This window comes from Xenopus laevis, chromosome 1L (genome assembly GCF_017654675.1).
Source record: "Xenopus laevis strain J_2021 chromosome 1L, Xenopus_laevis_v10.1, whole genome shotgun sequence".
NCBI lineage: Eukaryota > Metazoa > Chordata > Amphibia > Anura > Pipidae > Xenopus > Xenopus laevis.
This window is the reverse complement of record NC_054371.1, coordinates 174,756,682-174,784,530: the sequence shown is the minus strand read 5'-3', so window position 1 is coordinate 174,784,530 and position 27,849 is coordinate 174,756,682. Positions and strand designations below refer to the sequence as shown.

At 37.4% G+C, this 27,849-nt stretch overlaps 2 protein-coding genes across 6 annotated transcripts; one reads left to right on the top strand and one right to left on the bottom strand.

Annotated features, from left to right (window-relative positions):
- Positions 1-1,092: 1,092 nt before the first annotated feature.
- Positions 1,093-6,082, bottom strand: eif2b1.L (eukaryotic translation initiation factor 2B subunit alpha L homeolog). The gene is given in 9 exon segments (NM_001091131.1): positions 1,093-1,281; positions 1,461-1,586; positions 1,944-2,019; positions 2,100-2,168; positions 2,772-2,881; positions 3,498-3,614; positions 3,750-3,889; positions 4,359-4,460; positions 5,970-6,082. Coding segments are annotated over 9 exon segments (909 nt in total). The 5' UTR covers positions 5,983-6,082; the 3' UTR covers positions 1,093-1,125.
- gtf2h3.L (general transcription factor IIH subunit 3 L homeolog) lies at positions 6,075-27,849 on the top strand. 5 transcript variants are annotated; one of them, XM_018262772.2, is made up of 13 exons: positions 6,075-6,204; positions 6,939-7,018; positions 8,677-8,783; positions 10,679-10,839; positions 11,651-11,716; positions 12,061-12,090; positions 13,250-13,275; positions 13,383-13,457; positions 13,537-13,590; positions 14,798-14,866; positions 16,409-16,544; positions 24,621-24,657; positions 26,735-27,849. In XM_018262772.2, exons 1-13 carry the CDS (start codon positions 6,096-6,098, stop codon positions 26,802-26,804), a joined length of 1,020 nt encoding a protein of 339 aa, XP_018118261.1. In that variant the 5' UTR covers positions 6,075-6,095; the 3' UTR covers positions 26,805-27,849. The 5 variants fall into 5 exon arrangements, with proteins under 5 accessions (XP_018118261.1, XP_018118252.1, XP_041423374.1 ...); XM_018262763.2 differs by having other exon boundaries at positions 13,247-13,275; XM_018262780.2 differs by lacking the exon at positions 6,075-6,204 and adding an exon at positions 6,246-6,382 and having other exon boundaries at positions 13,247-13,275.

Sequence of the window (27,849 nt, the reverse complement as noted above, 5' to 3'; positions counted from 1 at the left end):
GCCTTCTAAGGATGCCCCGGATGCCGAATTGAGAGGAAAGAATTTTGTTCCCACTACAATTGATACTGCCTCCATTGCATACAAAAATAAGAACAGAGAAAAACAGAGGCTGAAAGAGAGAAAACAGGAAAGTGAAGGCAGGAAGAATTTTGCAGAGAACAAGGCATGGTCCAAGCAGAAAGCCAGGAAGGAAAAGAAAAAGAAAGTGGCTCAAAAAACAGAAACAAGAGGAGATATTTATCAGATTTGAAGGATCTGCAGTGTACACAACAGCTAATCAATGTACATTCCCACTTAAGAGGGATGTAGTATGTTGTGAAGGCTTCTAGAACTGATACACTAAAGCACAACATACATCTAACTGTACATAAAATACACATACCATGTGTGTCCTGGACTGATATTTTGTTTAACAAGAAAGAACTATACATTTTATCCATCTCGGCTATTATTATTTTTTATTATTATTATTATTATCTTTACACATTTTTTAAATCCCCATAACCCGAGAACCTTGTACTAAGGTCTGGTTTCACAAAATAGCTGTTTAGTGCGTTGTTGTAAAGTTACAGCGATACCCAGATAATTATGCTGTTTCTTTATGTGGTTAAGCAAAGCTTTACTTTCTACACTTGGGGCCAGATTTGTCAAGGGTCAAGGTGAAAATTCTAATTTTCGAGGTTTTTATGGCCAAAACTGTGAAATTAAACTAGGAAATCGTTAAAATTCAATTTAATTTTTTTTTATAAATACAATCCTAAGTGTTTCCCCATTTTCAACATATGTTGAATGAATAGGGCTTGCACTAAACATACCTTTTGCCTATTCTTTAGATTAAGAAATATCTATACTTGTTTATTGCACTAGACAAGAAAATTAAACTACTTTGCAACTTCCTGTTCTGCCTGGTCATAAAAGGCTGCAAAATATGGATGTTTATACAGAACTCATTACCTTGTTTATAGTGTGGGAGGTAAAGTTATATTTATTGTTCTGATTTTTTTTTGCAAAAGGTATTTATATGTATACTGTAACTGTATACTATTTAATTACTGGTTAAAGCTAGAACCAATGATAAACAACAACATAGGCTTGTGTTTTAGCAGTTTAATAGTGCTTATAAAATTACAAATACAGTTTGATGAGTTCATCACTAATAGCAGATGGGGTTAAAACCCCTAAGTCTGTGAAAAGCAGGGTAATCAGGGAGGGGGAGGTGTAGTCAATCCATGGATGCTCCTCCAGAAGGTCCTTGTTCTGCTGCTGTGTGTCTGCTTTGTACTAATAGAAAAAACAGTGTTAGTATCCCTAGAACTGACACAATTGCAATGTGACATAGAAAGATATCCTTTGGCATGAACTCTGCCTGTCTGAATATTTTAAGATTAATTTCAATGTGATGCTAAATTCTAATCTAAGTTTCAGCACCCTTGGTATTATGAGTATTATGAAAAAATCACCTTAAACTTGTCTGGAACATCTTGCTGGTTGAGAGGGAAGAGTCGAACAAACTTAAAACTTTCTGCCACAACATAAAAAGGCTTATTTTGAGCCTTTGCACATAAAGCCATTTGATTTGTGCCGATCTATAATGAAAACCATAAAACCAGAGTAATGTAGTTACATTATATTAACTTTACTTACATGCCTACTTATAGGCCAACTGAATTTCAAAGTAACTAAAAGTCCAAAGTAGTCAGTTCTTTAAACAATTGCTTGTAATATCAGTACATGAAGCTGTGGTGTGACTTAGCTGCAGCAGTTTATGCAATATTTATGAGCAGCTTTAGTTGTCCTTTATTCTCTACAAACATGCTATAATCAATAAAGCCTTTGGCCATCAGTTTATTAATCATGTTATGACTGGTCATTATTTTTAGATTTTAAGATGAAGAAAAAAAATTCTCCTGCCATAGTAATTGAGCTCAGTTGTAGAATATTACCTTGTTAATGACTCCACCACTCTCTACTACTCCTTCAGCCCCTACGATAACCAGGTCCACTTTCTCCATGATATACCTGCACAAAAAAAGCCGATTTAGGCCAATGTTATTTTCACATGCATCCATTCATTCAGGTACTTCCAATTTTAAACATACCCAACAGCAGCATCCAGGATCAGTGTTACTGGAACATTCCGTTTCCTCAAAGCATCTGCCATGATTTTTCTAAATAATAAAAAAAAAAAAATACACAGAGGTCATAGACAAAATGCCACATCTAATGATTACTGCAGGGCTTACTCTGGTACCTGATAAGGTTATGAGATTATTAATAAAACACATTTATAAAGCACCAACATATTCTGTGCTGTACAATAGAAGGGTTTATATATCAAACATCAAAATGACATGTAAAACACATAGACATAGCCTTGGTCATTAGAGCTTACCATCTAAAATAAGAAAGGGAGTATGGGACACAAAATGGGGGGATGGGTGGGATCAGGAGTCAGCAAAGTGATAGATGTGGCACCAGGTACTACACTTAACAGGTGAAAGTAGAATATAGTGTAGGAATTCTAGACAAATGAGTGGAACTTTCTCTATCTGCGCACCTTGAGGTTTAACAGTTACAGACCCTGCTGATGCAGTCTTCACAATCAGTACAGCCCAGCAACTCACATATTTCAAATCATCTGGTAATGTTTGACATATTTAAGGGTACAGTAACAGAGAAAACACTGGCCCACAGTTTTACCCATATTTCTTGGTATTATTTGCATGTCAACAGGTCTAGGCAATGTTTGAAAGATGTGTACTCCTACTTACCCTGAGAGATCTGGCTGTGATTCTGTTATGTAGACACTAAAATTCTTACTTGCAGCAGCCTCTTCCAGGACTTTCAGGACCACTTTAGAGTAAGCATGTGTTAATATTTTCTGAAAAGCATTAAAGACAGACAGAGATTTCAGACTAGAATACCAGTACAATATTGAATGTTGCATAGGTAACAAACACAGAAATAAAACAAATAAATTATATATAATATTTTCTAAAGCCCATCCGAGGGCAACTAAAATTAAGGTTGAATTGGATACTTTTGTATTACAGGACAGCAACACTGTGCTGTTTCCCAAGCATGCAGTGTTATAGAAGGACTTGCCTTTCATTGCTAGATAGCCCCTAACCTACACATCCCTGGCCTTACTACATGATACTAATTTACATCACTATTTTTGATGTACAGGCCATCAGCAATTTTAATATTCTCTCCCTCTGCCTAAGTTGCATCAAGGCAATTAAGCACCAAAAAACACAGCTATGTTTATCTGCAAAGCTCTCATTACTCTCCAATGTTGTTATTTACAGACATTTTCATTTTACAGACATTTTTCATTTTCATTTGGCAGGTGTATCTTAACCACTAATTTCCCATAGACTTTCTTTAGAGACATTTTTTTCAGTTGGCTTGAGGTCATTACTTCCATCAGGAAACACTGCAGGCAAACATCTGGTAACTTGCTGGATGAATATAAATAATCTTCTCTTACTTACAGCTCCATCTTTTATAAATGGACAGCAAAGCATTGTGATCTTGTTCCTGGACATGGAGATCCTCTTAAGGAAAAGTTCTCCTCTTTCACTCATCATTTTTTTGCACTTGTCATAATTCTGAGGGAAAAGAAAAAAAGAACTTTCTCTAACAGCTAGACAAAGTCATTAGAGCCCCACAGCCAGCCCCCTCCCACAGATGCTAAAGAGGTGAAATAAAAAACAAAAGAACATGTTCATACACATGTGACTTACAGAATGCTCCAATTCAGAAGTAAGTGTTATGAATCTCAAAAACAATTCGCCACCAGAAGAAACAGAAACTGATGAATCCACTTTAGACAGGATGCCAATGGCATCTTTTAAACTTCCAATCAGACCTTGTATGGTTTCACCTGCAAAGTAGGAGTACATATATTATTATGCAACTGTTACTCATTACTGATAGACAGTCACTATTTATTGGGCTGGTGGGGGCTGTTTAGACCTCTGTGCAGTTGAAATGCCAGGGCCTATTTTGACTCCCAGTCCAGACCTGGTTTCTCCTACTCAATGTAACATATATCAGGGAGCTGTTATCTTTTGTAAAAAAAAAACTGTTTTCCTATGACAGAATCCCTTTAAGCAGCCTGTAAGATGAAGCACCTCAATCTCCACCACTTACTTTCAATGTTCGGAGCAGCACTCCTTTTCTTGTATTTCCAACACATACATACATGGCTCCAGGCCTCAGGTGTGCAATGCATGCATCACTGTGCTAGCTGTCATAAATTATATCGGTACACAGCATGCACAAATGTTGCATCTCTTATTTATTACTTTATGTTTCTGGAAATACAACTGTTTTCCTAAAGATTACCTTACCTGTATCCCTCTTCAGAAACTCTAGCAGGGTTCTGATTGCAGCAACAGCAGTAGCAACATTGGTGTCCTCTTGCAGTTGACATTTGAAATATTGTAAAATTTCTACATGGGATAAAATGTAAACACAGGACAGAGCGACAGAGAAAGTTAAATTAATAAAATGCTACAAACCAGTTAAAGTCATAATTACACGTTTCTTTTTCTTCCAGGATAAGGAAACTCAAAATCATTAGGGGTAGCCAATATGATACTAATTCATAGTCTGGAACCCTGGGTCATTGTTCCTCTTGTTTAAAAAAAATACACTCGGCAGGGGTAGGTTCTGCAGAAATTACTGCCACTTGAGTTGTTCTTTCCAAATATACCTTAAATAATGCACATTATTTTACAGGTCTCTATTTAGAATTGAAATTTCTATTTACAGACTTGGCTGTGAATGAGTAGTACTGTGCATGTGCACTGGGTATGTAGAAACACCCCTGCAGAACACACAAGCCACAGTTCTTCATGTTTAAGACAATTGTGTTTACAAATAAAACTATGTCTCCTTAACCATGAAAAGGGGTTCAGCAGCATGGCAGAAATTCACAGACACAACTTCAGTTTTGCAACACTGCAGCCACTAAATCAACCAATTAAACATCCATAGGTTCCATTGCTCGAACAGCACCAGATCAATGAAGAGTAGGGCTACTATGCGTTACTGTATAATAATTAGGGATGCACCAAATCCAGGATTCGACCTTTTTCAGCAGGATTTGGCCGAATCCTTGTGCCTGCCGAACCCAATCCGAATTTGCATATTTAATTAGGTGTAGGAAGGGAAATCACGTGACTTTTCATCAAAAAAGAAGAATTTTTTCCACTTTTTCCTTTCCTGCCCCTAATTTGCATATGCTTATTAGGATTCTGATTCAGTTCGGTATTGGGCCGAATCTTTCACCAAGGATTCGGCCGAATCTTTCACTAAGGATTCGGTCAAATCCCAAATAGTGGATTCGGTGCATCCCTAATGATAATGGTAAAAAAGCAATAAATTCCCTTATGTCATGCCTGTGCCTATACTTTGCCTTATTGGGTAAAAAAATTAAAATTACATTACATTCGTGTTTGTTCAAGGGGCTACATAGTCAAAAATATAGCCAAAATACCCTTCCTCAGAGTGTTCTTTCATCACCTTCCCTTTTATTTCTACTGCTCGTTTCTATTTTCCTACCTTCCACACACAGGTAGCTAGGGTACCAAAGGTAAATGCTACACTAAGAATGGCCATTTCATGTTATAATTTATCGACTGTATGCTATAGTTATTAATGACAAGAGGGGTATGAGAGCTATAGTACAATATAAGGGCTCATTCAGTCCATGCCAGTTGGTTCCACTAGCTGGGCCTTATATTATAGATGATATATTTGGGATATCTCCAGTGTGTCAGCTTGTCAGGCCTTCTTCTCTGGAGCTTCTGCCACCAGCACTAGCATGTTGGTAGAGTCAATGGCAGCTGGAGATGATTTCATCACACTGGATTACATGTAATTTGGCCTGAACATCACCTACGTGAGCGCTCGGCCTGTGTATAAGTGGTGGGGCCCCGGACAGCAGTCCTCCTCACCTTCTTCATTCATGGCTCTGTCTGCACCCTCCTAGGTTGGAAAGGAAAGTCGCTGCTACACTGTCTGGACTGCAACCCCAAAGCTTCTCCACGCCGGCTCGCTACCCTCTGGCAAGGACAGGGTTAATGTCAGCATGGCGAGCAGAAAGAAGACGCCCTGACATGGCAGACGTCATCCGAGTGCGACAGTACAATGGCTGTTTCATTGTGAGAGGGAGAGTTGCTATGGCTTCTGGTGAGTTACCGGGGTGCTAGGGTTCTTATGATGGTTCGGCTGTGGGGGAGCCACCCGGAAATCTGTGAGACTTGGAGTTGGGGAACTTCAGAACACTAACTGCCAATCCTTGTGCGCACTGTGAGGAGTTAATAAACTACCTCCAGATACAGATACTGGTTTATCCTTCTAACTTCCGGTTTGTACAGAATCCTTCTCCTGGGTAGCAGTAGAAATGCCTCCTGGTGGCAGGTGGACAAGACCCCTTCTACTTCTCAGTGACACATTCATGGGGTGGTTCTGGTTTTGCTTTTTGTAGTTTTTGAATGATTTTCCTTCTTCCTTTGACTCTCTCCAGCTTTCAAATGGTGGTCACTGACCCCATCTAAACAACAACTGATGTAAGGCTACACATGTGTTGTTATTGTCAGTTTTTATTACTATTCTTTCTAGTCAGAACCACTCCTATTCATATTCCAGTCTGTTATTTATATTGGTGCATGGTTGCTAGGGCAATGTGGACCCTAGCAACTAGATAGGTGAAATTGCAAACTGGAGAGCTGCAAGAATGAAACACAGAATAGATTCAGTTTCCCTGTTTAGTTCAAGAAATGCCAAAAAAAATAATAACGATTATATAAAAGCAATAATAAAGCAATAATCAAAGGGATATACTGCCTCTTTAATAATGCTGGCAGCTTATAATATAATGGAATAGGCATCTCGCATCTCAATAATTTGTTTTTTTTCTGCAGATGATGAAGTAAATCTGTTGGTCATTGTTGTTGATGTGAATCCCATCTGGTGGGGTCAGCAGGCACTCAATCATTCAGAGGTAAAGACAAATAGCTAAATACATTAGGCACATTGCATTTTAAAAGTGGTTCTGGAAGGCTAGTTGTACAGCTAGAAGTTGGTCTTACTAGCCACACAAACACACTACAAATAATTTATTTTGGTGGTCTCATGCTCCATGAACAACAATCCATCCAACTGCAAATGTCTCACAGTGTTCCAGCAACCTCAGATCAATATGATCACAAACCAATCCCTGTTTACCTCAAAGGGGTTGTTCACCTTCCAAACATGTTTTTCATATCAGTTGTTTTTAGCTTATTCCCCAGAAATAAAGACTTTTTTTCAATTACTTTCCATTAGTTATTCTTTAGTGTTTTTCCAAAATCTAAATTTAAAGTTGAATGTTCGTGTCTCTGGTGTTTCAGTCTAGCAGCTCTAATTCAGGCGCAGACTCTAAACTGCTACAAGTTTGCAACATTTATTTGATACATTTCTTAGCAGCATCTCTGGAATATTAGCAACTATTGTATCAATTCTAACAGCTGCCTGTAATGAAACCCAGAGATTCTGCTCAGCAGGGACAAAGATAAGAAATGTATCAACTAAATGTATCAATTTAGAACAGTTTACAGGGTCGGCGACCCCCCTACCAGAGCTGCTTTAGAAGGTGAAAAATGACACTTTACACTTCAATATTTGAAAACTGCCACACATAGAAAATAGAAAGTAATTGGGAAAAGTCGTTATTTCTGGTGATCTATCTGAAAACTGCTAGTTGTTTGGATGTGAACAACCCCTATAATGGAATTGCTTGGAAATCAACGTGCAAGTCACAGTGCAAATCTGTTTGTATGAACTTCTGTCTGATCAGATTCTTTTGTGTTGCCTTCAAATTACACCCAACTCATTATGTGATTCAGTCACATTAGACTAATGCAAATCTGTGTGAAGTTTAAAGGAAATGTTCAGTGTAAAAATAAAAACTGGGTAAATAGACTATGCAAAATAAAAAATGTTTCTAATATAGTTAGTTAGCCAAAAATGTAATGTATAAAGGCTGGAGTGACTGGATGTGTAAGATAATAGCCAGAGCACTACTTCCTCTCTTGGAACAGTTATGTCCCATTGCCCCCCCCCCCTTAAAGTCGCTGACTAACTCAGAGTTAGAGAGCGTAAAAGAAGGAAGCAGTATTCTGGCTATTATGTTAGACATCCAGTCACTTCAGCCTTTATAGATTATATAGTTAACTAACTATATTAGAAACAATTTTTATTTTGTGCAGCTTATCTATTTACCCAGTTTTTATTTCAACACTGAACTGTTCCTTTAAAGGATAAAATTGTCAGGGGAAAGAAAGAGGGCTGCTCTGATGTTCTTCTGGTTAGGAAATAAATTAGAAACCTCAGATTACTCTCCCAAACAGAAGAACATTCTTCGACTATTTCATGGTCGAAAACTGATCAGCAGGTGGTGCTGTTGAAAAAAAAAATATTCATATTAACAGTACATGTATCCCTTAATATCTTGGAATTAAAAAAATAAATAATGCATGTAAATTGCAAAAATGATTAGAACAGCACTCTCATCAATTTTACATTAACATATTTTAAAGGTTTACTTATCCTTTAAAAAGCAAAGCCTTCTGTTAATATGAAGACTTGTATAACCATTTTAATTTGTTTGATTTTTGGCAGGTAACACTTCCAAAATGCATCGATGCAGTAATGGTGATGGGGAATTCCCATCTGTTTATGGGTCGTAATAACAAGCTTGCTGTTATTGCCAGTCACATTCAAGAGAGGTAAAACTGTGTTATATAATAGTTGAAAGGGAAAAAAAGGTTAATTTATATTTTTTGCCTAAGAAAATATAATATGAAGCTGAAGCTTGTGACTAGACATTTCCTTCTTTGCATATTTGCCTTTAAATCCATATTTGAAGAAATAGCACCAGCAACTTTTTTTAAGCTGTGAAAACTGTACCACTGCTCCCCACTATTCTTCAATCTTCCCCCTCCTAGCATGAAATTATGAACATGTATCTATAAAATGCCAACATATTCCATAGCATTGTACAATAAATGAGTGCTTACATTAAAGGGGTGGTTCACCGTTAAACAAACTTTTAGTATATAATAGAATGGCCAATTCTTAGCAACGTTTCCATTGGTTTTCATTATTTATTTTTTTTAGTTTTATAATTATTTCTTCTTTTTTCTTCTGACTCTTTCCAGCTTTCAAACGGGCGTTGCTGACCCCATCTTAAAAGCAACTGCTCTGTGAGGCTACAAATGTATTGTTATTGCTAATTTGTATTTCTCATCTTTCTAGTAAGGTCCTCTCCTATTCATATTCCAGTCTTTTTTTCAAATGAATGCATGGTTGCTAGGGTAAGTTGGACCCTAGCTACCAGATTGTTTATAAGGAAAATTGAAGAGCTGCTGAATAAAAAGCTAAATAACTTAAAAACCTTAAATAATAAAAAATGACAACCAATTACAAATTGTCTCAGAATATCCGTCTCTAATCAATCAGTCATACTGAAAAGCACCTTTAAATGTACAAGAAAACATACAAAAACAATCCATAACTAATACAAGAGCTTAAGAGGGTCCTGCCCAAATGAGCTTAAAAGTCCACTAAGGGCAAAAATGACAGAAGAGGAGATGAGGACAAAGTCAGCTTAACAGGCTTTTTCTCATTTGATAAAGGGCTTGTGGATCCTGAGACGTCATTTGTTGAATAAATTGCACTTTTGCAGCCTTTGTCTTTTTATTATTTTTGCACATGGCCCCCTTTACACCACCACCCAAACCTGCAAGCCCCATTCCTATTGCACCAGCGCTAGATATAAGTTCATGAGGGGGCAGAAATGGGATTGAGGAACAAGATCCTGCTCCCAGATAGTAACACCAATGGCTGATGCCATCTCCCACAGACAGATAGATTATGAAATAGCTGAGGCATTCAGTGAGCGGGGGGGGGGGGTACATCAATTACAAAAGAATAGCATCACTAGGGTTTATATAGGTATAGTGACAAACTAGTGTTAAAATGCACACCCTTTAATACAAGCTATTACAATACAATCGCATTAGGAATAACCTTACCACATGTACATCTAAATTACTTACAGAGTCGTACCCCTACCAAGGATCTCTCTTTTTTTTTACTCTGATCATCTTGGGTATGTATGAAGGTTTACTAGATGCCATGAAATCAGAAGCCTTGCAACACACTAGAACAGTGTTGTGTGTTTACTGATAATTCGATTCAGTGTTGGCTGCTTATTGTCAAGTCAGTACTTTGCGGTTCTTTGCACCTGTAAACGCATTGTTGGACCCCCCCACTCCAAATATTATCCTTAATTTATGTAGTGCCAACATGTTCTGCAGATATTATACATCATTCATATTAGTCCCTGCCTCAGTGGAACTTCCAGCCTAGGGTAGTTGAACACCTGAAGTTTGATTCTTTAGTATACTGCAGTATCTGTGCATCTGCTTTTTAGCAAAATTATTCCATTCCTGATAATGTAACAAACTGAACTTATTCCTTTTTTTGTAAAGATAATCTATATATAGTTGATGGATGTCTGTTTCAAAATCAAAGCTATGTACATTCTAGTTGATATAGATATGACTTGTTACATGGAAAAACACATTAGACGCTTGATATTTGTTTGACTTCTCCACAGCCGACTCCTGTTCCCGGGAAAGCGCTGGAAATGTGGTGACCTTTGTGCAGAAGCCTCCATCCTTGAATCTAACGCATCTGGAAGCAAAGATGGGAAATATGAATTACTGACAGCAGCGAATGAAATGATTGCAGAGGATATTAAGGAACTCATGACCAAAAGTAAGAAACTGGGAACTATTCAGCCTTTAGAAGTAACTAGGACTTTTACAACACTGAATTAGTTATCCATTGATTGGGGAATTTAGTGAAATTAAGTCAAATAAATAGTATCATTGTGTTCTTTATTTCAAAGCAGTGACTGGAAGTACCCAAGAGCTTTTATCTCCCATATAAGCAATCATTTATAACTGAATTATGTGTTTCTAATTGTCAGTTGTGGGCAGATCCAGTGCTACTTTACTAGTAACCATTGGGGGTCATTTATAAAGTTTGCACAACACACATTTATTCTCAAATTGTAGTATTGTCCATGTTTTGTTTTTCCTAAACACTTGAATATTGCACTGCTGTGTCCGTCTTTCCTTTTTTTTTTGCAAATTCGCATTGCACAGAAATATTTGCAAATGGATGGGTGTTTGTGTGAGCCACTGTGTGAGGTCGTTGTGTGCAAATATAGCATTGTCGGTAATTTCAGTTTGCAATTTCCAAAAATCTTTTTAAGAACATTCACGTCGCAAATAAAAATGAGCAATTATGTTTGCATGTTAAGCGCACCAATCTTTCCCAGCTTTATGAACATGCGCAGGGCAAATATGCTCACTGAGCAAATCATTCTGTGCTGTGCCACTTGCCCTTAGTTTTAGTTATCTGCAGTGTGATCTACTGTCAATACCTAGTATATAATTTATAAATGGCTGCAGAGAAACTGACACTTTGAAATATGTATTGAATTTGCCCAAATAGGCTAGAAACGGGAATCTTACCCTCATTTCTTAAATATGACTTTAACATCTTTCTCTTGTCAATACAGCAGGGCAAATACATGGACAGAAAACAGAGACAGTGCTAGCAGGATCCTTGGCAAAAGCACTCTGTTGTATCCTTTAAGTGACACAAGTGTGGGAGGAATGTATATTACTTTGCATGTTAACTACCTCACCATTTTTAAAAACTGATCCTTTTTATTCTCATTAGAAACTTATCCATTTTATTCTCATAAAAAAATACAGCCTAAAACATGTAAACATTTTGAAAGTGCTTTCTCTATATGCTGTATAGGCAGGAGGAAAAAGTGCCCTTTGACTCCTGGAACAGATTGAAGCAGTTTCTCTCATCTGTTTGTCTGGGTGCAAGTAGAGATTGTAACAATATTCTAATTTTATGATTCCCTCTCAACGATTCATTATACTGTATATTTTCCTGATCACAGACTTTCTCTAGATATTAACAAAATAGCCAAAGATACAAAAGGTATGTTTATGCCGCCATACTGTGTATAGGTTCATTTAATTATTTTTGCACATTATTATTATTACATTTGACTAATAATGAAATATACAAATGCAGGACAGTAATGTGGAAGAAATAACACACCTACTTTTTTTCTGTAAAAGAAAACTATACCCCCAAAATGAATACTTAAGCAACAGTTTATAACAAATTAAGTGGCATATCAAAGAATCTTTAACTGTTAATTGGCTCATGTGACCTAACATGTATGGTTTGTTTGTGTGCACTGTGAATCATAGGATCCCAGGGGACGGCCTTTCTTTTTTAAAATGTCAATTTTCTATTTATGATTACCCAATGGTACAAAATACTAAAAAAAGTATATTATTATTATGAAAATGGTATAATTACATGAAACAGGGTTTTATATATATATGTAGGTATAGTTTTCCTTTAGGGTTGGGGCAGACCGGCAGATTCGGGGAGATTTAGTCACCTGGCGACTAGTCGCCTCTTCTGCGTGGCGACAATCTCCCCGAACTGCCTTCCGTCTGCTTGAATGAAGAATCTCCTGCTCTAGTGCACTCGCGGCACTTCAATTTCCGAAGTCGCCCGAAGTTTCCTCGTGAGGCAACTTCGGGCGACCGGAAATTAAAGTGCCGCAAGTGCATTAGCGCAGGCGATTCTTCATTCAAGCAGACGGAAGGCAGTTTGGGGAGATTGTCGCCACTCAAAAGAGGTGATTAGTCGCCAGGCAACTAAATCTCCCCGAATCTGCCCGTCTGCCCCGCTACCTTTAAAGAAAAATCTCATTCCCAGACCTGTTATTGTCTGCAATGACAATACATTTGGGTGGATTAACATACGTTTCAACAAACAGCAGATTTTGCTGCATTCCAGCATTTGTTCAATACAGATGTTAATTGTACTTTCCATCCACTGCGTCTGTACTCATGAGAGCATGCATTAAAGGGGTTGTGCATTGTTTTACAATCGGAATGTACCAAGGGAGCTCACAGGGCATAGACTAGTGGCCTGAAAAACCTATAACATATCTGCTGCTTGCCGTTCTAATTACTTGATTACTTGTATATTTTGATTTCTATGATTGGTATTATACAATACAATTTTTCCTTCGTTGAAAGTAAAGTTTTTGTTTTGTTCCTCCAATTTGCAGCAGGACAGGAAGTGAAGTCCAGGATTTTGGTAAGAACACAGAATTGCTTTCTTTGTGTAGCAACATTTTAGATTCCTAGATGATCAGTTTCTATTAAAGGTGGCTTAATGTTCTTTGGATTGATTCTACATCTTAGGTAATCAAGGCTGCGGAAGACAGTGCGTTGCAGTATATGAATTTTATGAATGTAATATTTGCAGCTCAGAAGCAGGTATTTACCTCTTGTCATTTCAGTGCTGGTAACTGCTGTAGGATGTTGTTCATTACATTTGGTTGTTGTTGTTTTTCAGAGCATTCTCATAGATGCCTGTGTTTTAGACACTGATTCTGGACTTCTACAGCAGGTATAAAATGCTTTCTTTTGTATGCTAAAATAACTAAAATGTTAAATGCAATGGTTCTTTATACATGCAGTAGTCATCCACATGTGCCATTGTTGTAAAAATCAATATGAATATTCGAAAATGCCACAATTTGAATAACTACTTTAAGGGGATTATTTACAAAACTTAAATTTTTTGTGATTTATTATTCTCCGATGCTGCAAAAAACAAAACAAATCCGAAAATCCGCCATCTCAGACCCTTCGAGTTCTGTATAATTCAATGGGAGGAGGCCTTAGCTCAATTTGAAGTTATTGTGGTCTGCGCTGGGTTTAGCTCGAAAATCCGACCATTTTGGTGTTTTCAGAGTAAAACTCAAAAAAATCAAGTGTTTCCATAAAAAATCCTGGAAAACTCGTACAATTCAGGTTTTTTATCGATCCAATTAAATGGAGTTATTTTATGAATAAATAAGCCAAAATCAGGGATGGAAGTTTGGTCAAGCGTTTTTATTGAAACAATGAGATTAACTTGGATTTTATTAAATAACCCCCTATGTGTTAAATATGAGCTAAACCCAAATAATGAATTGATGTAAACTTACTTGCTTCAATGAGCACTTATGCAGTTTATGCACATTCACTTTCTATTTTAAGATGATTCTGAGATAATACCAGTTTTAGACTGCTTTTTGCTCAACTACTTTCTCAGCAATCTTATGGTTAAATGACTATACAAGAAGGGGCCTATTTATCATGCTGTGTAAAACATTAGAGAAAAACATCATGGGGTGATGTTGCCCATAGCAACCAATCAGCAATTAGATTTTAACAGTCATCTACAAGTTAGAAAACAAAAGCAAAGATCTGTTTGGTTTCTATGGGCAACATCATGGGTGTTTAGCACAGCATAATAAATAGGCCCTGAAGTGTACATAGACAGGGGCACAGACACATTGTTGTTCAAAGAGAGCTGTTAAGTTGAAAGCCTGTTATTAGTCTACTATTCAGAAACCATAAATAAATGTAAATTGCTACAGTGCTCAGTGAAGCACCAAGAGTAAATATATATCGGCTCATTTCTTAGGTTTAGTTTCTATTTAATCTTTTTCTTGCAAGAAAATTCTATTCCAAAAAGGTAAAGTAAAATGAATCCCAGCAGCTGGTGAAATAGGACACAGTTGAAGTTCATAACTATGTTAACGTATTCTTATTCTCTATTTTTATAGGCTTGTGACATTACTGGAGGAATTTATCTAAAGATACCACATGCCAACTCTTTGTTGCAGTACTTGTTGGTGAGACCCTACACATTTTCTTCTATAGAAAACCCTTTAATACTACTTTGTAGTCTTAGGGGCGGATTTATGAAAATGTTAGATTCAGGGCCGCCATCAGGGGGGGACAGGGGGGACAAGCGTACCGGGCCCGGGCATGAAGGGGGGCCCGGCTGCGCTGCATTTTTTCAAGTTCCGGGCCCCCCTTACGAGCGCCCGAGCCGTACGTCCTCCCTCTGCGTTGCCGAATGCGGAAGTGCCGAAAAGCCGAAGCCGATGTGCCGAAAAGACCCGAAGTCACGGAAAAAGCCGAAGTCCCGAAGCGCTGAAAAGACCCGAAGTCACGAAGCGCCGAAAAGACCCGAAGTCACGAAAACAGCCGAAGCCAAAGTCCTGAAACGGCGCAAAGACCCGAAGTCACGAAAGGAGGCGAAGTTGAAGTACTGAAGCCATGAGTTCAATTCTACTGAACACCAGTTTGTGTATTTTTTTTTTTTAATCCCCTGGCCACCAATGTATTATTTTAATATTCTATAGGCCCCTGCCACCAACTTGTAAGGGGCCCCTTGCCACCAATGGTTTTTTTTTTTTTTAAAGAAAAATTTTTGGGCCCCAATTTTTTTTAACTTGTAAGGGGGCCCCTGCCACTTTTTTTTTTTTTTCAAAAAAACTTTTTTATTTTTTTTGGGTCCCCAATTTTTTTTAACTTGTAAGGGGGCCCCTGACACTTTTTTTTTTTTCAAAAAACTTTTTCTTTTAAAAAAATTTTTTTTCGGGCCCCAATTTGTTTTTAACTTATAAGGGGTCCCCTGCCACCTATGTTTTTTTGTTTGTTTTTTTTTACATTTTTTTTGTTGGGGCCCCAAGTTTTATTTAACTTATAAGGGGGCCCCTGCCACCAATGTTTTTTTAAAAAAACTTTTTTTTTTTACATTTTTTTTTTTTTGGGCCCCAATTTTTTATAAGGGGGCCCTGACCATCAATAGCTTTTTATAACTTGTGTGGGGGGGGTTACTTTTTTAGCGCTGATGTCCGTGTGGTCTTTTAACTGTGATGTGGAGTGGGCGGCATATGGGGTGGAGCTTGGTCGTCAGTGTGGGCGGGGCCCAGGGGGCCCCAAAAATTTTTTTTATAACTTGTGTGGGGGGGGGTTACTTTTTTAGCGCTGATGTCCGTGTGGTCTTTTAACTGTGATGTGGAGTGGGCGGCATATGGGGTGGAGCTTGGTCGTCAGTGTGGGCGGGGCCCAGGGGGCCCCAAAAATTTTGTTGTACGGGGCCCCGTGATTTCTAATGGCGGCCCTGGTTAGATTAGAACTCCCCACAAAAATAAATTCTATTAATTCCCAAGAGATATTTTGATATTTTTTTTGCAGTGAGCTCTAATCTCACATTTTGATAAATCTGTCCATAGTGTACTTTTAGTGTTTGCCAAATATTATTTAAAAAATTACAAAATCTACTTTGATTCTTTAACCAAACTTTTTTTTTTTTTTCTTTTTTTTATAAATGCTTAATCTATATTTTAAACTGAACTATTTGTGGATGGTGTTTTCTGTTACAGTGGGTGTTTCTTCCTGATCCAGATCAGAGGTCCCACCTCAATCTACTTCCTCCTATTCATGTTGATTACAGAGCTGCATGCTTTTGTCATCGAAACCTTATTGAAATTGGATATGTGTGCTCTGTATGCCTATCAAGTAAGAATTTTGGGGGCACACAGTGCAGTGTCTATCCATTTAGAACAATGAATATTTGCTAGATTTTATTGGCAATACAATCTGTATTTAAACTAGGGATCTTGTTACTTTAAAACCCAAAGATGCCACTATTTACCTTGGTGTTTTCTTTATAAAGGTACACATTTCTGCATTGTTAAACGTAATGAAGGGGAATGTGTTTATTAGGGATAATTTGGTGGTGAAGATAGTAATGGAAGTCATTTATAATTAGCAACACAATTACCTAATTTCCCCTGAGTCTCTCCTGAGGATAATTGCCCGGTGCTGGCTGGAGGGGTCGGCGCCTCTCCCAACGAATTCAGTAAAGAAGGTTTAGCCAAACAACACAGGTCAGTGTAGCGGGGATCTCCCCTGCACGTTTATTTCGTCAAATGATGTAACGTTTCGGGGGCGTGCCCCTTCATCAGACATGCAGATTCACTCTCAAACAGTGTTTAAAAACCCTAGGTGATTTACATAATTGACACAATAATTCAATTTGTAAGTGAAAAGTTGAGCAAAATACATAGTGAACAGTAATACTGCGTGAGCAATTATGACCTTATAAGCACTATAAAACCGCTTAATAAAAATTTAGAAAACATTAAAAATTCTCTAAGAAAAATTGTATTTATATGAAAAAATCAGTGGCCAATTATGGTAGTGTTAGTCCCAATTTCCAAGTGATAAAAGTCCTCTTTTATACAGGCCCATCCTTGCTGTAAAAATGCAGAAGTTGTGCAAAAATTGTGCAAAAAACGCTTTTATAATTAAATACATAATTTTAAAGAAGAAGATCCATAAACCTAATACATAGGGAAAAACATAAATACCATTGTATATACTGAACAAAAACATTATTGCGGAATAAATGAGTCCATTATAAAAGACTATCTTACCCTATCCGTAAGCTGCCCCTGGATAGTGGGTTGTTCAATGCAAATTATCTATAAAAAATCAAGAGTTAGTGCATCAAACTGGAAACATTTAATGTAACATATCAAAAAAACACTAACTAGGAGAGTTAAAAATTGGATACATTCCAAAAGCACTTATAGGTTGGATACATTTTAAGCTACAAATAGCAGTTCATATTATACTCCTCATTTAACCCACGTGGATATTTAGTTTGCAGTTGCCAAATCCAAAAGCATTCCTTTTGTAATAATTTTCTTTTTATTTCTCTCTCATTTTTTCCATATATTTTATCCAAAATTTGCCATCTTAACTGGGCTACCCCGTGTCCATTTTCCTGGAAGTGGCGTGCCAAAGTGGTTTCTTTTTTCTTATCTTTCCCTGTTTTATCCTTATATTCCTCTTTAGGGGGCTTATAGTTACGTATGACCGATTTATGCTCGTTTAGTCTAGTTTTCATATTTCTACTTGTCTGTCCTATGTAGGCCAGCCCGCATGGGCATTTAATGCAGTATATAATATTGGTACTATCACATGTATGGAATCCTTTTATTTTATGTTTAGTACCTTTAAGTGGATGTTGTACCACCTCTCCTTGTATAATACCATTGCAATGGCTGCATTTCCTACAAGGAAATGTTCCATTGACCTCATTGCATGTGATAGTATTTTCTTTTTGATCTTTTTGTTTAGGTTTTATTCGATCTCCTATCGATTTTCCCCTTTTGTATGAAAATAGGGGAGACTGAAAAAATATTTTACCATATTTTGGGTCAGCTTTTAATATTCCCCAATGTTTGAGAATTATTTTACGCACTTGTCTAGCGTTAGTGTCATACGAGGAAATAAAAGGTATTCTATTTTGTGCCAACTTGTTTCTGTCCTTCTTTATTAAGGTAGCCTGTCTTGTTGTATTAAATACCTCTTTGGTTATATCTAACAATTTTGTTTCATCGTAACCTCTATCTGCAAACTTTTTTATCATTTGGGACGATTCTCCTTCGAACAGATCATCATTGGAGGTGATTCTCCGCACTCTAGTTAATTGACTACGTGGTAACCCTTTAAGTAAGGCCGGAGGATGGAAACTATCGGCTTTAAGTAGGGTGTTTCTATCGGTAGGTTTTTTATACAAAGATGTGACAAATTTACCCTCAGAGTGTCACATTTACATCCAAAAAATGCAGTGTGTTTGGATGATATTCCATAGTGAATTTGATGGACCCATGAACCCTATTGAGGTGATCTAGGAATTTAAGTAACTTATCTTTACTGCCACACCAGATAAAAAACGTGTCGTCCACATAGCGCATATAGTGTCGAATATAGCCACCAAATTCAGTATTGGCCAAAATATATGTATTCTCGAAAAAATCCATGAACACATTAGCGTATGTGGGCGCCATGTTTTCCCCCGTTGCACAACCTTGCAGTTGTAGAAAGAATTCGTTTTCAAATTTAAAATAATTTTTTGATAACACCATTTCGAGGAGTGTACACAAAAAACTAATTTTGTGATTGGGACAATTTGTGCGAGATAATAAGGACATGACACATTCCACCCCCTCGTCGGTAGGGATGGATGTGTACAGATCCTTAACATCCAAGGAACAGAGCAAAAATTCACCAGCTGGCAGCGTTATACTTTTCAGATTATTTAAAAAATCAGTAGTATCCGATAAACAGTATTTTAGACGAGCTCTAACCTCCTGTAGTTGAGTGTCAACGTAAATTGCTAGAGGTTGTAGAATAGACCCAATGTTTGATACTATAGGCCTGCCAGGTGGAGTTTTTAAATCTTTGTGAATTTTTGGTAAAAAATATATATACGGTACAGTAGGATATTCACAATTTAGCAGATTAGACATTTCATCAGTAATAATCCCTTCCATAACTGCAGCATTCAAGTATATATTTATCTCTTTTTGGAAAACGTCAGTGGGATCTGCTGTTAGTTTTTTATAATTAACTTCATTGTACAACTGTCTCTGTGCCTCTTGGATGTAATCGCACTTGTTAAGGATAACCGTTGCTCCCCCTTTGTCCGCTCTGGTAATGATGATGGATTCATTTTGCTCCAAAGTAGTAAGAGCACATTTTTCTTGTTTAGTAATATTATTAGGAGGCATATTGTAAGATTTGCCCCTAATTTTATTTTTTTCAAAATGTTGTTCCATATCCATCATTACCAGCATTTCATAACTTTCTATGTTAGGGAAAATTCCAGGGGGGTTAAAGTTACTTTTTTTACCCAGTTTATTTTTTAAACTCATCAAGACCTCATCTTTTTTAGGAATACCCTCTTTATCTGAAAAAAACGCTTTTAATTTAAGTGATCTTATAAACCTGAAGAAATCCTTAGTGAATTCAAACTGAGAGTTAGTACATACGGGAACAAAATTTAACCCTTTGTTAAGCACAGAAAGTTCAGCCTCATTTAAGGTGCAGGTAGACAAGTTAATAACATTGTTTACCTCCGTTTCCTTTGTCCCTTGTATTGTCCGACATATGGAGTGCCGGGTGGATTTCCTTGTTCTTTTCTTTTTGCCCTGGTGGAGTATGGGCCCCCTCCTAAAAAAGCCGGTACAGTGGTTTATGAATCTTGCGAAGATGTTACTGAGGTATTCTCTGTGCCGCTGGAGACAGGTGTACTTTGCTGAAATCTTTGGCCATCCCTTCTTTTGTACTGTACTCTCTTTGAATCTTTCCAATGATATACTTCTCCTCTCTCGTAATCCCGCGTGTCCCTCCGAAATTTGCGTAGTTTTGTCTGCAAGATTTCCTGTTGTAGCTTTTCTATCTTTTGATCCAATTCTTCTATCTTTTGAGCCGTCGTCCGCTGTTGATTTGGCCTTGTAATCTTCCTCCACACTGTGGATGCGCTGATTGATATCCTTCAATGCGGTCTGCAGCTGCTGAATCGTCAGCGTGATGAGATCTAAGCTGCAATTGGAACAATTAAGACGCCGGGAAACCTCGTGGTCTTTACACTCCTCTTCTCTTACAGAGTATGCTAAAATACAGCGGATTCCTCGTGGTCTGCGTGTACGGCTTACCCCAGTTCTGTTCCAGGAAGATCGGGAGTTTCTACTTAAATGGCAAGGCATATTGAATCGGTGCAGCTTAGATCTCATCACGCTGACGATTCAGCAGCTGCAGACCGCATTGAAGGACATCAATCAGCGCATCCACAGTGTGGAGGAAGATTACAAGGCCAAATCAACAGCGGACGACGGCTCTGCACTCAAAGAATTGGATCAAAAGATAGAAAAGCTACAACAGGAAATCTTGCAGACAAAACTACGCAAATTTCGGAGGGACACGCGGGATTACGAGAGAGGAGAAGTATATCATTGGAAAGATTCAAAGAGAGTACAGTACAAAAGAAGGGATGGCCAAAGATTTCAGCAAAGTACACCTGTCTCCAGCGGCACAGAGAATACCTCAGTAACATCTTCGCAAGATTCATCAACCACTGTACCGGCTTTTTTAGGAGGGGGCCCATACTCCACCAGGGCAAAAAGAAAAGAACAAGGAAATCCACCCGGCACTCCATATGTCGGACAATACAAGGGACAAAGGAAACGGAGGTAAACAATGTTATTAACTTGTCTACCTGCACCTTAAATGAGGCTGAACTTTCTGTGCTTAACAAAGGGTTAAATTTTGTTCCCGTATGTACTAACTCTCAGTTTGAATTCACTAAGGATTTCTTCAGGTTTATAAGATCACTTAAATTAAAAGCGTTTTTTTCAGATAAAGAGGGTATTCCTAAAAAAGATGAGGTCTTGATGAGTTTAAAAAATAAACTGGGTAAAAAAAGTAACTTTAACCCCCCTGGAATTTTCCCTAACATAGAAAGTTATGAAATGCTGGTAATGATGGATATGGAACAACATTTTGAAAAAAATAAAATTAGGGGCAAATCTTACAATATGCCTCCTAATAATATTACTAAACAAGAAAAATGTGCTCTTACTACTTTGGAGCAAAATGAATCCATCATCATTACCAGAGCGGACAAAGGGGGAGCAACGGTTATCCTTAACAAGTGCGATTACATCCAAGAGGCACAGAGACAGTTGTACAATGAAGTTAATTATAAAAAACTAACAGCAGATCCCACTGACGTTTTCCAAAAAGAGATAAATATATACTTGAATGCTGCAGTTATGGAAGGGATTATTACTGATGAAATGTCTAATCTGCTAAATTGTGAATATCCTACTGTACCGTATATATATTTTTTACCAAAAATTCACAAAGATTTGAAAACTCCACCTGGCAGGCCTATAGTATCAAACATTGGGTCTATTCTACAACCTCTAGCAATTTACGTTGACACTCAACTACAGGAGGTTAGAGCTCGTCTAAAATACTGTTTATCGGATACTACTGATTTTTTAAATAATCTGAAAAGTATAACGCTGCCAGCTGGTGAATTTTTGCTCTGTTCCTTGGATGTTAAGGATCTGTACACATCCATCCCTACCGACGAGGGGGTGGAATGTGTCAGGTCCTTATTATCTCGCACAAATTGTCCCAATCACAAAATTAGTTTTTTGTGTACACTCCTCGAAATGGTGTTATCAAAAAATTATTTTAAATTTGAAAACGAATTCTTTCTACAACTGCAAGGTTGTGCAATGGGGGAAAACATGGCGCCCACATACGCTAATGTGTTCATGGATTTTTTCGAGAATACATATATTTTGGCCAATACTGAATTTGGTGGCTATATTCGACACTATATGCGCTATGTGGACGACACGTTTTTTATCTGGTGTGGCAGTAAAGATAAGTTACTTAAATTCCTAGATCACCTCAATAGGGTTCATGGGTCCATCAAATTCACTATGGAATATCATCCAAACACACTGCATTTTTTGGATGTAAATGTGACACTCTGAGGGTAAATTTGTCACATCTTTGTATAAAAAACCTACCGATAGAAACACCCTACTTAAAGCCGATAGTTTCCATCCTCCGGCCTTACTTAAAGGGTTACCACGTAGTCAATTAACTAGAGTGCGGAGAATCACCTCCAATGATGATCTGTTCGAAGGAGAATCGTCCCAAATGATAAAAAGTTTGCAGATAGAGGTTACGATGAAACAAAATTGTTAGATATAACCAAAGAGGTATTTAATACAACAAGACAGGCTACCTTAATAAAGAAGGACAGAAACAAGTTGGCACAAAATAGAATACCTTTTATTTCCTCGTATGACACTAACGCTAGACAAGTGCGTAAAATAATTCTCAAACATTGGGGAATATTAAAAGCTGACCCAAAATATGGTAAAATATTTTTTCAGTCTCCCCTATTTTCATACAAAAGGGGAAAATCGATAGGAGATCGAATAAAACCTAAACAAAAAGATCAAAAAGAAAATACTATCACATGCAATGAGGTCAATGGAACATTTCCTTGTAGGAAATGGTATTATACAAGGAGAGGTGGTACAACATCCACTTAAAGGTACTAAACATAAAATAAAAGGATTCCATACATGTGATAGTACCAATATTATATACTGCATTAAATGCCCATGCGGGCTGGCCTACATAGGACAGACAAGTAGAAATATGAAAACTAGACTAAACGAGCATAAATCGGTCATACGTAACTATAAGCCCCCTAAAGAGGAATATAAGGATAAAACAGGGAAAGATAAGAAAAAAGAAACCACTTTGGCACGCCACTTCCAGGAAAATGGACACGGGGTAGCCCAGTTAAGATGGCAAATTTTGGATAAAATATATGGAAAAAATGAGAGAGAAATAAAAAGAAAATTATTACAAAAGGAATGCTTTTGGATTTGGCAACTGCAAACTAAATATCCACGTGGGTTAAATGAGGAGTATAATATGAACTGCTATTTGTAGCTTAAAATGTATCCAACCTATAAGTGCTTTTGGAATGTATCCAATTTTTAACTCTCCTAGTTAGTGTTTTTTTGATATGTTACATTAAATGTTTCCAGTTTGATGCACTAACTCTTGATTTTTTATAGATAATTTGCATTGAACAACCCACTATCCAGGGACAGCTTACGGATAGGGTAAGATAGTCTTTTATAATGGACTCATTTATTCCGCAATAATGTTTTTGTTCAGTATATACAATGGTATTTATGTTTTTCCCTATGTATTAGGTTTATGGACCTTCTTCTTTAAAATTATGTATTTAATTATACAAGCGTTTTTTGCACAATTTTTGCACAACTTCTGAATTTTTACAGCAAGGATGGGCCTGTATAAAAGAGGACTTTTATCATTTGGAAATTGGGACTAACACTACCATAATTGGCCACTGATTTTTTCATATAAATACAATTTTTCTTAGAGAATTTTTAATGTTTTCTAAATTTTTATTAAGCGGTTTTATAGTGCTTATAAGGTCATAATTGCTCACGCAGTATTACTGTTCACTATGTATTTTGCTCAACTTTTCACTTATAAATTGAATTATTGTGTCAATTATGTAAATCACCTAGGGTTTTTAAACACTATTTGAGAGTGAATCTGCATGTCTGATGAAGGGGCACGCCCCCGAAACGTTACATCATTTGACGAAATAAACGTGCAGGGGAGATCCCCGCTACACTGACCTGTGTTGTTTGGCTAAACCTTCTTTACTGAAGTCATTTATAATTGCCATCGCTAGGCTGCATTGATATGTTTTTTTCCCAACATCATATCAGAGCAGTATGACTAAAGCTTTGGCAACATAAAACTAACAAGGCTTCAAGAAAAGCTAAATGCCTGTACAGCAATGCAGTCTGTAACACATAAAAGAATGCAGATATGGTATGTGTGTGACCGCATGAAATTGTAATTATTTCCTACAGCAAAGTGAGTGGCAGAGACAGATAACTGTGTATATATCTCTTCCTGTTTAATGCTATGTCAGATAAGGAGATTTGTCAGCGTTTTGCCGTAGATGTTTTTGTCACAGCTACGAAACACTAAAAACATGAAAAGGTATTATTACTGTGTCTACACTAATCCACAATAGACTGAATTAGTATGAGGATTTAATGTCTTAGCTTTTTGCAGGAAAATGAATTCATATTACTCTGTATTTTCCTTAATTTTGCCGGTATGCCTAACAGCTGTGTATTTTCATTCTTTCAGTATTCTGTAACTTTAGTCCTATCTGCACCACTTGTGAGTAAGTAATGCATATTTCTCACCATTCTTTTTTTTTTTTTTTTAAATATTTTTATTTATGGAATTTTGTCATACAGCAGAATAGTTGCAGAATGTAAACAAGCATAGAAACGTTATAGTGTACATAGCTCAAAAAAGACATATCACAGCTGTGAGGTCAATATAGGTAACAAATAGAACAATATCACAAGACTCGGGGTGTCCCAGTTGTAAAAAAAGTAGTTCCATAGTGCCAATAGAACTATCATTCAAACTAGTGTTCTGTGAGAGCCAGGGGTACCCCATAGCTTGCCAAAATAAGTGTCAAGGTACAGTAGGAGCTAGGGGAACTGACACCGAGTACGTACCCAAGGAGACTGTAAATGTGAATCACGTAACAACCGACACATAAGTAGTCCCCAGAACAAAAATGCTGTTAGACAGATTAGTATTGTTTACATAAACAGTAATTCAAAAATTCAGAATAAAGTGTTCTGTGAACTAAGCAGGGAAATAACAATACAAATAAAATGAAAATGAAAATAAAAAAAAAAGCAAAGAATAAAGAGTGGTCAAACATACGTGAGGTACTAACAGTGGGTGTCACATCTGGTAATTGACTCAGTAAGACATCTCTACATGTTGAGGGATAGAGAAGAGACCTTAGGTGTTACGTCTACAGCGGGATAGGTGGGAGGGACCCACTAAATCTATATAATACCCATGGTTGCCAAATTTTCAAGGTCCTTTGGGAATTCTCGGAAGCTAGACCAGTTAGCCTTTCATTCATGTAAATCCAGTCTATTTTATTCTTAAACTGAGAAAAATTAATAGCAGGAGATTTCCAAGCTTTGGCAATAGATTGTCTGGCAGCCAAGAATATGTGGTTTAGTAGTTTCAGTTTAATCTTTGGGGTCCCCTTAGGAGGTACCCCAAGCAAGGCTACCTGGGGGTCCTTCGGCAAATTCAAGTGTAAAACCGAGAAGATAAGGTTATAGACCCTAACCCAAAACCTGACAACTCTCGGGCAGGTCCACCAGATGTGGGTCATAGTCCCCGGGGATGAACAGCCGCGGAAGCATTGGTTGCTAGAGCTATGATGGATTTTAGCTAGTCTAGCAGGGGTCAAGTACCATCTGAAAAGCACCTTGTATCCGGTTATAGTATTAAGGGAACTATGATTCAAATTATCCCAGGCTTTCAGCCAATCATCCTCAGGTATGGTGACACCTAGTTCCTTTTGCCATGCTTTGATATATGACAGGTCAAGCAGATTAACCGGTGACACCATATTTCGGTATAATAGTGAAATAGTGCGCAGGGTTATGGTATTGTTGGTGCACCAACGCTCAAAATAGGTCTGGTTAGCTGAGTCAGGAACTCTCAGGGTGCAAGCCTCCCTTGCCCAATGTAGTAGTTGGGTTGCCCTAAAATGTTCCACGTCAGGGAGGTTGTAACGTTCCTTCAGGCTGGAAAGCGTTAGGGGACCCCTAACCGTAAGCAAATTACCCAACCTCGTCAAGTTGTTGGAAAACCGCCAGGCAAAGGAGTGAGCATGGAGGCCTGGAGAGAATGTTGGGTTGCCTGCAATTGGGGCCACTGGATAATGTGGCGTATTTCTCACCATTCTTATCAGTGACTTTGTATCCTTTGATCTTCTAGAAAATGGTATAGATGTGAAATAATTACCATATTGTCTATAGGGCAATGAAACGCAAATTCACTGGGGGTGCCAATTTATTAGGTGCCCCCCTTTCTCCCCAATGTGTTCTAACATATTACACAGTGCAGTAAGAGGTAAAGTCGTATATAAGCAATAAGCATGGCCATGCTCTTATTAAGTCAGTGTTTTAGATTATAGGTGCATTAGTCTGATTGGTTATTGCCTGGTAACCAATCAGTGGAAACCAAGAGAGCTGCAAAGCAGGAAGTAGTGTTCTGGCTATTATGTTAGACATCCAGTCACTCCAGTCTTTATACATTACATTTTTGTCTAATTAACTATATCTATTTACCCAGTTTTTATTTTTACACTCAACTGTTCTTTTAAATCAGTTTTTCTTTATTTGTTAATTTGTATGTTTTTTTTCTTTCCCTAGAACTGCCTTCAAGATTTCTCTGCCTCCTGTAATGAAAGCCAAGAAAAAGAAATTAAAACCTATGATTTAGAAAGAAAAAAATTTTTGTGTGTACACATTATTACATCATTCATTTGAAGGATGTTGTTTTTTTCCTTTGTACTAAGCACTGTACCAGGACAGGGTGGTAGATTCTGAGAATGATACGCAGCCACTAAAAAAATAATAAGTATTCAAAGTAAGTTGTTTCTTTTTTCTTTAGTTGGGTCAAACTGCAAGTGACACAGGCAACCAGAAGGCAGGCAATAACTGTGAAGCCAGATTTTTATGGATATTTAATGTTTTTAAATTTTTTACCTAACTTTCATGTTCATTCTTCATTCCTGTATTCAGACAAATGCATGGTCACTGGCAAATGAGCACAGTTTAGGCACCCACTTGTTCTTCTGACTGTAGTTCATATATAGATGGCTTATTCTGCCAAACAGTAGTAATGTTTTATTTCAGAAGTCACTGGTTTTACCCAGTTAACCAACACTCATTGGTAAAGGGATGTGGTGGAAAAATTATCCATCTGCTGTGGTTTAATATTAGTGTCTAGATTCAATCAGTGTCGGACTGGGATGCCAGGGGCCCACCAGAAATCCTTAGACCGTGGGCCCACTTTCCAAACTATTATTCCTTCTCTACTCACTTAACCTCTTTTTTCTCCAAGTCTTTTATATCTACTTACTATACTCTATTGTTCCATTATTAAGCCTCTTTTTTCCTAAAAAGAAAAAGGTGAATGACCATGATATATGCCAAATGGTTAGAAGCAAGAGGGCCCACTGACACCTGGGCCCACAGGGAGTTTTCGTGGTATCCCAGTGGGCCAGTCCGAAACTGGATTCAATCTTCAAATAGCATCTACCTATAAGGAGATATATTCCTGTTAATGTGACCCCAGACAGAACTAACAATGATTAACAGTGTAATATTCTCATTTTGTGTGGGGGAATGTAAACTTCTCCCTCTCTGCAAGACTAAACCTGTTCCCTAAATAATGTTTAAAATGTGAAATAAAACCATTGTGCTAATTTTGTGTACTATTTTTATAAACAAAAAAAAAAAGAAATAAAGTGTTTTCTTATCTA

Bases quoted from the DNA above. Each gene is read 5' to 3' on its own strand.
- gtf2h3.L (XM_018262763.2), top strand. From the start codon at position 6,096: ATGTCAGCATGGCGAGCAGAAAGAAGACGCCCTGACATGGCAGACGTC. The intron at 13,591-14,797 runs GTATAAAATGCT...CTATTTTTATAG, and splicing joins ATTCTGGACTTCTACAGCAG to GCTTGTGACATTACTGGAGG. The intron at 16,545-24,620 runs GTAAGAATTTTG...TCATTCTTTCAG, and splicing joins GTGCTCTGTATGCCTATCAA to TATTCTGTAACTTTAGTCCT.